We start from the raw sequence: 13,679 nt of genomic DNA, 5'->3' as shown, positions 1-13,679 counted from the left end.
GTCGTTACAGTTCAAACGTGTGAGAGAATTGCCATTATTTATCAATGTGGCTTTTCTTCTAGACTGCACACACACAAGAGACAGAGGAAGTGATAAAGTTTCTTATGGGGAAGCAAGCATCCAATATCGTTTACTTGTCTGATACGCATATGCAGCTAAAGAGACAACTTTAGCACATATTATAAAGAAAGCCAACAGTACTAAATCACAAACTAATATGCAACAATACATAAAACAGTCGACAGTAGTAAACACTCAACTGGCAAATTGAAATACTAGGGCCCTTCAACAACTACCCGTTGCACACTACAGGCACCTTCTCATTCAATTCCAATTCCCTGAATCGCCGAGGAAGGATACGACGACCCCCAAACCGCTGCTGCAAGAAGATGATCACTGCAAAGATTATACCTCCACAAGGAATGATCACATCCCAAGCAGTGGAGTAGAAATCTGCAGTAGGATTCGCATACATGTATGACCCATTGAAACGCTGGGGAACGAAGTTGTGAGCCCTGTAAAGATCATATGCATGAGGTTGCAATCGAACAAAAGTAGTGCCAATGTAAAATGAACGAGATAGAGCATTTTCTCTTGAAATTTGGAATATGTTGAGGAGGATTTGAGGGACCAGAAAACCATCAATGACCAAACCAGCATAAGATCTCAAATCCCCCCAGAGGCTATGTTGTTGGTAAGCGACAGAATGAGAAGACAATGTTGTCTTGCCATTTATGTTCTTCATCCAATTCATGAACAATGCAATGAGTGCCCCGGAAATGTAGAATGCTATAGTCACAAGAAGTGACTTCATTTCAGCAACCCACAGGCCCTTTTGGTTCCCATCACTTGACCGCACAGACCATGCCAGTTGGAGAAGACGGAATTGCAGCAAGAAAGCTGCCATTGTAATTACCCTAACGATCACCTCATTGACTTCAAGCCATCCACCACTTCCAAGCAATACAGTTTGGTGATTGTAATTTTTCAGGAAAAGGGCATCAAAGTTCAGCAAAAGAGGAATCATGTGCCCCAAAGTTAGGATCACAAGCATGACCAGTGAAATGAAAGGAAGCACATTCTGGTGCTTTTTGACATAAAATAGTTGCAACCCCGCAAAGACACATGCAAGTGTGTTAGAGATTAAAGCCATTGTGATCTCCAAATCCATCCTCCAGATAGATCGTCTAGCTTCAACAGTATAGAAAGCTGTTGAGGAGAAGTCCAAATGATCAAAGAAAAGAGGATCTGAATGTTTCCTTGTGCTTTCAATGCTTCCCTTAATAAAACCTCCCTTCTTTGCATTCACTGGAGAGAATTGGAATTTCAGAAGAATTTCACAGTCCATTTTTGATTCCTGAATGTATGAACCAAGCTTTTTACAGCCTACCATACAGAGGTGTCCTGTTTCCTCATTGTACATCCCCTCAGCAGAAATTTCCTCTTGACCATCACTACTCACATTAGATATCCCATCAGCTAAGGGATTTAATCTTATCTTATAGCTGATATTGAATGGAGTACTAGGGTTGGCTTCTATCTCAACTTTAGAGCTTGGCTCAACGGCTATAGCGATTTCAAGAGTCTGACCATACTCACGCTCATAAAACTGATCACCCACAGAGACGGGGAATGCAGAACCCCAAGCAGTTCTTCCTTTAGAATCTTTTACAGACATGTCAAACCTCATATCATAAGAATTTCCACTTGGGTATCTCAGCCCTTTGTTTTTAGAAGGCTTCTTCACTGGGCATAATTTTTTTACTCTGTCCATTTCAGTGTACTCATACTTCAAACCAGAAGCACCCAATATGTGACGGGAAGAACCTCCAAACCTGATCCTAGGGAAGTACCCAGAATCATTTTCAGATTTGTTACTCCAAATTTGCCCAACAATACCCAATCTTTGTTTTATTGACCAGACTGCAGGGTATCTCAAGCTCAACCTAGTTGAACAATCCCCAACACGAGCATTTCCCAAAGAATCAGAGGGATTCAAGATCCGGCAAGCAACGATGCATAGCCGGTTCTTCTTTCCATCCCATGATCCTTCTGCAACCAATCTCGTGCTCAGATTGAAAGGCTGATAATAATACCCGTAGCTGCTGTTTGAAAATTCTAATAGATATCGTACCTTTTGTACCACCTCTGAACACTGAATTTCAAACAAGGACATGAACAAATACCCAGTACCCTTGCCAAAAGGACTACAATTCTGGGAAGAATTGCACTCCCTTGCATACTCCAATTTAAAAGGACTAGACTGCCTTCTGAACATTGAACAAATACTTCTCGGTTGCAATCCAAGAGAGTGATTCGATGGAATATCAATTTCACCAGGACACCCACTATCGGATTCCTCTGAAACCAATGTGTAGTGGTAGTGACTCATCACGGGAAATGCCAATATTGAAATTGGATCAAAGTAATTCGAATCATGAGAAGAAGTCAAGCTCTCCAATGTTCCACCAACTAAACTAGTAAAGATTGTTGCATTCTTAGCATAATTAAGCTTAAGACGAGCCTCAAGTTTAAGAGAGTTACCTTCTCTCGAGTGCCATGAAGCTGAGCCCAACATGCAAAGCTTCCCAGAAGATTCAGACCAGAACCCTCTTAATATGAATTTAAGTGGAAGACGATATCCAGAATAGTAGGAAGATTGGCCATGAGTTGAATTCTTTAGAACATAGGTATAGTGGGAGGATTTGAAGAACAAGAAGGCCTTAATCTTGTAAACACCAGTGGCTTCGGTTTTATAAACGTTTCCGGTAGCACGAAAGGAGAGATAATTCCCGTAATTAAAGAAATGAGTTGAGTTGCTGCCAAGAATATTGTCACCACCATTGTAGCGACCGGACGGTATATAGAGATATGGCACGGTCGTGTAGTCGCGAACAGTTGGGGTCGACTCCGGAACAATTGAACCACAGTGATCAGTGTAAGAGGGTGGAGTTGTAGAAGAAGAAGAGACCGAGATTGTGGAGAGAGAGAGAAAAAAGAGAGAATTAAACCATGTGAATTGATACCTCCTTTGTGCGGAGGTGATTCTTGAAGACGAGTACTCCATTGCCATGATCATAGTTTTCTTGATGTATGAATGTATGTGCTAAAAGGTCACACAGCAAGAACTAGACATGGACTGAGCCGAAGTCAGCAATGAGCATGTCACGATCTGAACATTTTTTACTATGTACTATGATTAGGAGAGGTTCGTCGGATTATGGCTTATCTTTTAATTTATTGCGAAGACGGGCGATAACATCAAGGAAGAAGACTTTGGAAATTTCGCGAGGGAACGGCGAGAAGACAGAAGAGTGATGATGGAGTTGTTACGTTATTAGTCCCGTGGAATTGAATTTGATCTTACAATATAAGAGTGCAGATTTGTATTTGCAAGTCGTGTTCATATAAGAGTATTCAATTAAATTATAGAGGTAAAGCCAAACACAGCCAGTTTGATAATTTAACATATTTATTAAACAGGTTATTAGTATTAATCTATTTAATAACATATTTATTAAAACAAAGATTATATTATTTATAATCATCATTTTAAAAAAATAATAATAATAAGAGGAATCGAAAAGATATTCCCGAATTAACACCGAATTTACCGTGGTTAGTTATACTTATTACTTAAACAATTATTTTTTAAAAATTGTTTAAATATATGAGGTGGACAAAAACCAGTTAGATTCGGAACTTATTCAACAAAATCATTCGGTGATCTTATCATTTTCCTTTAAAAAAATATAAATCTCAACCTTGACAAAATTACTAAACCATCACATAATTCAATTAGTAACGACAGCGAAGGAATTAACGTATAGTTTTATGTAATTTTATGTTAAAATAACTTAATAATTTATAATTAAATGGGTATAAACTGGTTACATGAGTTAAATCATTAAACCCTAATACAATATGATTAACTCATTTAAGATTAATTAAAATTCACTGTTCTTTACGTGTTCGATTAAAATTGACGAATTGTATAAAACTTTGTCATCTCGACTTTACATTGTAACCAAACAATGTAATGCGAACTCTAAAAGGGTCGAGATGGCAAAAAGGCGAAAGCGTTGTTTGTACGCTGCATATTGAAGTAAACAAAAAAGTATAGGAAGATGTCTTTGATATTTCCGTTGCCTCCTGTTAGACGACACAGGCTAGAATCACTTGACTTGAGAAGTCAACAGCAACTTTATTTCAAATTGATTAGGTCAATGTTTTTAAGGCGATGACTAATAGTGAATTGAATAAGGCTTGAGCAGTTGAGTAGCCTTGAACTCCTCTCCTAGACATCTAATAAATAAGATGATTGGGATATAATAATTAATTTGAAGTTTAGAATTAGTTGCTGTCGTTATTGTTTTTTAAAATTTTATATTATTATTAATTTGCAATTAGCTCATAATGTTTTTTTTATGAAAAAAATAATTACAAGACTACATTGTCGTCATGTCATGATCTAAAAATAATAACGACGTGGCCTGTTCTCACATTATTTATAATGGAAAGGGTATTCATATGATTCAAAGTTTATATTATTAGATAGATCAATCTATAAATCTTTATAAATTTAAGAAATTTTTTTATTCGGATTTAATGTAAAATAAGAACCTTTAATAATAGTCTAGACCCTTATTCTTGCAAGACAATTTAAGTGTGTGAACTTATTTTCAAAATAAAAAAATAACAATAAGATTATTTATCGAGCTAAACTAATTGGATCATGAGATTTACTTGGCTAATGTTAGGCTAATCTCGAGCACATTGAAAAAAAAAAAAAAAAACACACCCTGATATAAAGCTAAACAAGTCCTAATTACGCAAAATCATGAGCAAATTTTAACTCCAATTATATACGTAACAGAATTGAAAATGTTGATCAACTCGGAAAACAGTTATGAAATCATATTCTGTTTTTAATTTATTTGAAGCCAAATGGTTCATGAACGTTGGTTTAAAGTCCTAAATATAATTTGCAAGGTTGGTGACAAAAATCAAACATTTGAGTTGAATTTTTGCAACTTAAAATGATAACCGTCTCCATCACAACGAGTATCTCCATGCGCTTAAACCGATTCAACTCATATATATGTAATGTCCCAAATATTTTTGAATTTTTTGATAATTTTTTTTATTTTCAGTATTTATTATATTGTGCATCGATTTACATGTTAACCGAGTTATGAGATTCAATTGAGATATTTCTTCGAAGTTAGAATTATTAAAAATATATTTTAATTTAATTTATTATTTTTTAATTTTTGAACTTCGAAGATTCTGTGTGGACCCGAGATCGGGTTTCGGTGCTCGAAATTTTCCTTACTTCGTTAGCACTTTATTATTTTTTTATTGGTGTATATTTAAATGCATTTACGTGGCTTGTGTGTCATGTTGTAGACAGATATTCAATGGAGAGATATTTTAGTACATTTTAGTGATTAGGATGGGACCACCCTCTGACCAATATGAGGAAAGAAGGGCCACATATCAGTTTTTTCGGGTTTCATTTTCATCACCACCTCTCCCTCTCATCCGTGTACTCTCTCTATACACTGTCTCTCATTCTTCATTTTTCTTTCACTTTTTAACCTTTTAAATCATGATTTGATCTAGTTTGGGAAGCAATCAAGCAAAGTGCTAGTTAGAGTCTTAGAGAAAATATTCTACTCATTAAAGGGTTCGATTTTATAGCAATCCTGAAGCCATTTGGACAATTTTGATTTTGGAGGACTTTGATCTTCCTTTGAGGTAGGGATGTCTAAACCATATAACTTTGCCTCTTTGTAAGTTTTTCTTTGGTCTAAATCTCAAGTTGAGCATGGTAGTTTTATAAATTTTGATGTGATTGATTTAGTTGTGTTTAGAAATTTGAAAATTCATGTTCTTAGTTGATAAAGATGGAAGTCTTGTCATTTACTTGCTTAATTACTTCCATATGTGTTCAATTGTTGTAATTGAAAGTATGTGTATATGATAGTTGTGTTATGCATGTGGAAATGTACTTTTTACTTGCAAATTATGAAGTTAAACCTTGTTCTCAACACATGCTTATTTTTCTATCATGTTCAGAAGTTGTTTCGATTAAAAGCCTTCATGAAAGTATGTATTAGTTGGATATCAATGTCTTGATTTCTTGGTTTCCAACGAGTATTCTTATATGATGAATATGATATAGCATCCATTCTAATCAATAGTATTGGCATTGGCATTGATGATGGCATTGGTATTGAGTTGGGTTGGCCAGGGGAATGATTGATTTCCAAAAGTTGTGAAATGAATTTCAAGAAAGGGAAAGGTGAATCCAAGGCTAATTCAACCTAGAGGGAGTACGTACCGGGTAGGACGTGTATAATTGAACTAAATAGGCTTCAAATGGCCATCGGTGAGAGGCCAGGGATAGTTGGTTAACTTCGACTCGGTAAAGTTGGTTAGCGATTTTGGGTGTGAGTTTGGGTTGGAGTCGGGATTGCATTCATTGCATGGCTCATTATCATTGACATTCAATACTTAGTTGTTTGTAAATTGATTGCTATGAAATTATGTAATATCCATGTCTCATGTTTTCCCTTCAAAAGCATGACCCATAATCCATTCTTAACCCTTTCATTGGGTGCTAGGCTTAAGGGAGTCTAAAGTATGTGTTATAGACATTCTCTATTGAGCCGTCGTGTTAACTCCTTATTTAACATTTTTCAGAAACCGGAAAGGAAATAGTAGAGGACGTATCCCCACAAGTGTAGACAGAGGTGTATAGACCTTGAAAACATTTTCGGTGTTGAAGCTAGAGTAGATGGATGACCGTTTTGTAAATGTCCTTATTTTGAAATTTGATGTAAAGGCATTGTATATAAGACTAAGTTGGTCTCATCTTTATAATCATACTCCTTGGATACTCTTATATATTTTGGGACATATAAATGATGGCAACAATGTCATTTTTGTATAAATAATGTGAAAAGGATGAGTTGGACGAACTCTATGAATGTATGTATTGTTATGCTTTTTATATATATATATATATATATATATATATATATATATATATATATATTATTAAAAATAATTATAAAAGAAAAAGAAATAAAGTGGTGGGACCCACCTCCTATTATAACAAAGGTAATGGCTTACCATTACCATTTGGCAGACAGCTCTCTCTCTCTCTCTCTAGCCTTTTTATTTTTTATTTTTTATTTTTTTTTATACAACTTCAATATTTGATTCCTCCTTCCATTCTTGGAAGTTTTGAATGCTGTTTGCAGCAAATCGAAGAGCACGGCGAGATCTACATGTGAGTACCAGCAATTTCAGTTTTGGTGCACTCTAAGGATTTCGAAATTCTAGGGTTCTTGGGCTCAAATTGGGGATTTTCATCAAATTTGAGATAGGGGTGCTCTAATCCACTATTTCTTAGATTTCTTATGAATTTTCACCTTTAATTTGAGTTGAAGCATGCTTAATTTTAATTTTTGTGATTATGTTTGTTAGGGTTATTTATATTTATGGTGATAAATGTGTGTTATGTGTTAATTGGGTTTATTAGTATGATGATTTTCAATTTGTAAAGAAGTATGCTTAGTGTTGGTTTGTTTCATGATATCAATTGCTATGAAAATTTATATTATGATTAGGGAAATAAATTTGTGAATTGTATATTTAAATCGTTAGCAAAATGTGGAATGAGAATATGAGTTGTGTATTTTTGGTAATTTATTAATTTATTTGAAAAAATATGTGGGAACTTTATGATTAAATTGATGAAATGAAGCATGAAGCATTCATGCATCCATTGGGAAAGACAAAGGGGAAAAAATGTTTTAAAATAAATGAATTTGTTCTTGGGAAAAATAAAAAAAATAATTAAAAATTCAAAGGAATTTGCGAAAACCGGACGCCTAGGAGGCGTCTATCGGTCTGTGTTGTTAGTGTAGTTTAGAAGGGAGTATGGTTAAGCTAACTAGGCCAGATGCGACGCCTTGGAGGTGCCTTGTGGTCGTGGATAGTTAGTCAACCCTCCATTCGTGACGCCTTGGAGGTACCTTGAGTCGGATTACACTAACGGTTTGGAAGTTGAAACGGAAATGTTTCGAAAAATGGGGAGTGACATTTGCATAACATTGCACTTTATGACATTATGGTAAACTTGTGATTGGTTGATATTTGTTACATACTTGTTATTGTGTTGAGAATGTGCGTTTCCCTATGGCATGATCCTGTTCACTTTTATCTATTCATTGTATTCAAGGGGATATAAGAAGAGTGTCTTAGACACTTCCTACTGAGCTTATTGTCACGGACTTGGACCTTTCCAAACTCGCGTACGGCCTTAGACACTTTCAAGCCCCTTTGAAGTGCTAAGTCAGCCTACTTGAGTGTGCTAACTTAGTGAAGACTAAAGCTAGACAAGTGTTTTGCTTACTTGGGTGTGTCAGAAGAGATTAGGCAAGTAAGCAAGAGAATTTGGGAATGTATGAATACTTGTATTACTTTAGAGGAGATTACACCTTAGGTTGCTTGGTGTAGAACAAATAAACTCCCACCTCCTATTTATAGGCCTTTGGCCTTACAAAAACATTCTAGATGTGTACAAATATATGACCTAGAATAAGTGTCTAGAATCCTCCAAAGATATATCTACACAATTCTAAGACTATCTACAATGTACAAGATAAGTCTAGAGAATTCTATACAACTCTAGACAAGTCTAGAAAAGGCTAGACAATTTCACACTAATCTAGAGAATTCTGGAAAGTTCCCTACTTGTGTAGAGAAGTCTAGAAAGCTCCGGTCCAAGCAGGCTCCATGTCATCGTCTGCTGGGCGTCTGTGTGGCGTAACCTCTTGGTTGCGGGACATGACATTATGCTCACCCCATTATTTTTAACATTTTTCAGGACATGGAAAAGAGGTGGCGGACGACGATCAACCACAAGTTTAGACGAGCTTGGGGATCTATTTTATTTTTGCTATCTTTTGTATTAGAACTCTAATTGTAACGACCCGAACCCAAAGGTTCAAACCGTATTCGGGTCCTTACTCGAATCCGAGGTCATCTACTGTTACTACAGTCATTACCAACTCTAAACTACAATGAAACACATCGTACCAAATCTGAAAACTGAAATATGGATTCTAAGTTTCTAAAGTCCTGTAATTTCCGAACTCATTTGTGAACCATGTTAAAGGCTAACCCTGTCCCACAACAGTCACCACATGCATCTATAATGGTAAAATTCATAATCTCACACACAGAGGAAAAACTAAAAGTTCATTTACATGATACATTACATCCGACTACAGTCCCTGAACATAAGTTTACGAAAGAGATACAAAACAAGTTTAAAATTTTACAAAACTTATATATGCAACAGAAAAATTAACACAAAAAAGTCCATTTAGTCCTGTCTAAACTTGTAGGGATTTTCTTTCGCCACATCCTTTTCATGTCCTGAAAAATAATAGTAAGGAGTGAGCACAACGGCTCAGTTTAAGATGCCTAAAACGCACTCCTTAATGCCTCCGTGAATCCAAACAAAAAATAGCGATAAGAAAAAGGGTCATGCTTGTTCGGGAAGTAATAATCATCACATAATACAATCTCGTAAACGCAACGGAATGCAATGTTAATGAGGTGCCAATGTCTCTCCCCATTATCCAAAGTTCTATCGAACATTTTCCTTAAATTTCAGATTTTGCTTTCATTTTGTAATACCCCTGGTTTTGAAAGGGATATAATCGAAATTTTATTATTTATTTTATTGTTTTCAGTATTTATTTTATTATTTTTAGGTGCTTATGTGGCTACGTGTGAAATTTGAATTACGTGATGTGTGAATTGACCGGTTGGTTTAATTTGATTATATGTTTAATTTGTATTTAATTGGCTTACTTGTTTATTTGTTTTATTTTGATCTCACTGTTTTGTTTTATTTTAATCTCACTGTTGTAAGGAATTGTTTAATTAGGTAATTAAGTTAAATGAGATTTTTAAAATACGTTCACTACTTAGGGTTTTGAGGAGTCACGTATGTTGGCAGACGTAGATTTTAAATAGGGTTTTCTATAGGCCAACTAGGATTTAGTGTAGGGTTTGAATTGAACCTAGGTCTTGTGTAAACCTATAAATATAGGTATGAAGTTCTGCCTAGGGTTTTAGAACCCTATTCACGACAGTGGAGGCAGAGAAGGAACAGAGGAGGATTTCCTAGTTCACCGGAGAAACTTAGGAAAACGACGCTGAGGTTTTTAACTGAAAACTCACAGACAAGTTCTAATCCTAACTCTATCTCGTTGACTTGTGTTCTTTGCATGTCTAATTCAACTCCATGATTAAATAAGAATCAAACTTAAACTGGATTACACGTCTCTGTTATTTTCCACTGAAGGTAGCCATGAGTTATACTGCTTGTTTTATGGTTTTTCGTATTTCAACACATAAAATAATTTACGTAACGGGATGTATAATGCATATGAATTGATATACAAGGAATTAAATTAGCTTGTAACACTGGAAAGTATTAATTTTAAACTGGTTTGCATGTTTAGGATCGTTTGCAACTGTATATATTTTTCATGTTTCGTATTGGCTTGTTTTACTTCTTTCTTGAATTTTTCTGTTCTAATTAGAATGGATTTAAGATTAAAGGTTTTAAAATATCTGGGGCATTGGAACTTAATTTTTAATCAGTAGAAATCATTAAAGTTAAGGACTGATCAAACAAGACGTCACCGGAGAAGACATAGTTGAAGAGATGAAGTAGAGAGGAGGGGAGAAGGTTGGAGGCGGCTACAAAATGTTTTGGAGCTGGCTCAAAGTGACTTGGAGGTGGCTCTAAGTGGTTTGGAGCCGGCTCCATCTAGGTTGGAGGCGGCTCCAACTTGTTTGGAGCAGCCTCTCTTCAGTTCTTCAGTTTTCTGAGTTTTTGGGCGACTATTTGGGCTGTGGTGCTCGGATTTTGGGATTTTTAAATTCTGGCAGGAGCTATATTGAGGTGTTTTGAGATGATTTAAGTTCATATTATAACTTCAAGAGTTGATTACTATGTATTAAAACACCATTGTTCAGGGTGATACAAAATATAAGTCGGTATATGAAAATCCAGATACTGTCATTGGAGATAAAGAGTTTAATCGCTTAAAAACTAATTTAGCAGATTACTATAGATGGTTACAATATGTTAATCATGGAACAGTGGTAGGAACAAGTGTGCTTAAGCTTTAATTACTGTTAGCTACGGATTAACTGACGTATAGAATTTAACTTGTTTCAGTTAGTGTTGGTTTGGTATAAAAGGAAGCATGTGAATTGGTATATTTTGTTGTGCTATTTTGGAATTAAATTGATGTTTATATGTATGACATGTATGGTCAATTACTGGAACTTGGTTACTCTGTTATGCTTAATGGGAACCTAATTGCTAAATATACAGTATTGTGTCTTATAAACTTACTGAATATCTTAGAATGGTTTAAAGTGAGCATGTTAATTCTGATAATATTATTATTATGCTCATAGTGAATTGCAGATTGGATTATACCTGTTCTCTGTGTTTTTGATCTTTTTGGAGAATCATGTATTGGTAGAACGGAACAAACATGTTATACACATATACTGGTTATACATGTGATGGACTCTTGTTATTTTTGTTATGGATTAGTTGGTATTTACATATATATATATATTTGTATTATCATCTACTGGGTGGATGGATTGTATGCACCGGTATGGGACAGTGGCATACTAAGGATGGATTAGTAAAACACTAAATCCTACATATTTCGGAATAAGTTGGATTAACTATAAAAATTTAGGTCCTACTTATATGGATGTCTATGCACCGGTATGGGACGGTGGCATACTAGGGACGGCTCAGTTCATAACACTGAGACCTACCTATATTGGGGATGGATTAATTCACACACTAAGTTCTACCTATATTGAAATAAGATGGATTAACTACAAAAGTTAAGTCGTACTTATAACTAGGTGTCAGGTCAACAAACTTTTTGAATGACACATTTGGAACGGACTTTATATATTTATGTTATGGTACCGCGATATGAGCTTGAGTCTCAGAGTCGACGGTTAGGAAGCGTATATGCATCAGGATGCATAACTGGCTATGATGGTTAGATGTGTACCCTGCTAGGTCTAGGTAGTCATGCCCACTTCAGGTGCGTTTTGCATGGTGCCTACTAGTCAGGTTGAGACGGGCCTGTAGTCCAGTGAGAGTCCTGTAGTGTGAATATATATATATATATATATATATATATATATATATATATATATCTACGGACTATTTAGTTATTGTTGAGTTGGTTAGAATGTATATGCGTATCGAGTCTCTGTTTGGATTGTAGTAGGTTAGAACTTGTTCGTGGGCCTGACCCACCTCTATTTTTCAGGTACTCGTCAGTTCTAGACTTAGACTTGATCGTGCTGAGCAGAGACTACTACTCACTCTTCCGACGACGTAGGACTTTTCTCCATGGTTTACTCTGGATGTTCTTTAAGTAGCTTTCATTTCAGTTTGGATTATTATTAGGGGTCCATTAGAGATGGATTCCCGAGTTGTTTTAGAATTAGAGAAGTTGGATGTATCAGACTAATTATTTATTTATAAAATTTTATTCTGAGGTTTTTTCTATAAAGGATTTTCATTTTAGTTTCTTTTCAGTAAATTTGTATTCATTCCTTCTATCTTAATTGTATTCTGTGTTCGTTAATTGCTAATTGGATTAATATCCTCGGGTAATCGAGCGTGAGCCTGGCCAACCTGCATCCGGAAATCCGGGGGTATCACACATTTCAAAAACACAATCTTCTCTTTTTTAAAAATATGTTATGCCCCATGTAGTACCCAATGTAATGCATGAACGACACACTTCATGGTCTCATAATGTCATAGCATTCCACATCAAAATTTCAGTTCTATACACCATGTTTTAATAACAAGTCAACATGGCAGTTTTTTTTTTAAAACATAACAACTCAATCATTCATGCAGCAAATCAGCAGCATCACCAAGGTACTTTAAACATATAAAAATAATATTGATTTCAACATTAGTGTCACTTTACACAATACAATTGAGCATGCAATTTTCAATTTCGAACTCATCAAATAACACCAACATTGAGGAAGCTTGAATTTCAGTTTCTAACTACACAATACGCACCATAAAAGAAGTTAAAAATTTCAGTTTTTGTGTAAAAACAACAACAACAACAATCCTTACAACAAAATAGTCCCACATGTGAGGTAAGTTTAACATAAAATTTTCAACTTGTAAGTTACAACAACCCAACCATTATAATTACTAAACTTTCAGTTTTATACACATCAACACATTCAACAATTTAAGGAACTCAGCTTCAATTTTTAAAGCACACAATGCATCATTAATATAGAAGCTAAAATTTTCAACATTTCAATTACACAACATACTTGTAAAGAAAATTTAATTCTAGTCATGCAATGCATGAGTATTACATGCTATTCAATGTTATGTTACATGCTAATTTCAGCCTCAAGTATCACAACCATAATTCTAGCTTTAGGAACAAACTATGAAGACAGTTTTTAATTCACAACAACTCCACCAAGCTTGCAACAAAACTATCCAATATTTGAAGCAAATTAAACATGGAATTTCAGCTTGTAAGCAACAA

At 35.1% G+C, this 13,679-nt stretch overlaps 1 protein-coding gene and 1 long non-coding RNA gene across 2 annotated transcripts; one reads left to right on the top strand and one right to left on the bottom strand.

The window, feature by feature from the left end:
• Positions 1-292: 292 nt before the first annotated feature.
• On the bottom strand, positions 293-3,073 carry LOC132309732 (uncharacterized). The gene has a single exon (XM_059808016.1). It carries the CDS (start codon positions 3,071-3,073, stop codon positions 293-295), a length of 2,781 nt encoding a protein of 926 aa, XP_059663999.1.
• A 2,424-nt stretch (positions 3,074-5,497) lies between these two features.
• Positions 5,498-12,656, top strand: LOC132307702 (uncharacterized). The gene is made up of 3 exons (XR_009482297.1): positions 5,498-5,760; positions 7,272-7,399; positions 12,414-12,656. It is a non-coding gene; the product is annotated as an uncharacterized LOC132307702 (long non-coding RNA).
• The last annotated feature ends 1,023 nt before the right edge of the window (positions 12,657-13,679 follow it).

This window comes from Cornus florida, unplaced genomic scaffold (assembly GCF_030987335.1).
Source record: "Cornus florida cultivar Cherokee Brave unplaced genomic scaffold, ASM3098733v1 CherokeeBrave_3.0.0_Hap2_Chr05, whole genome shotgun sequence".
Taxonomy (NCBI): domain Eukaryota; kingdom Viridiplantae; phylum Streptophyta; class Magnoliopsida; order Cornales; family Cornaceae; genus Cornus; species Cornus florida.
Note: the sequence above shows the minus strand (reverse complement) of the source record. Positions and strands in the feature narration are given on the sequence as shown.

Bases quoted from the DNA above. Each gene is read 5' to 3' on its own strand.
- LOC132309732 (XM_059808016.1), bottom strand. From the start codon at position 3,073: ATGGCAATGGAGTACTCGTCTTCAAGAATCACCTCCGCACAAAGGAGG.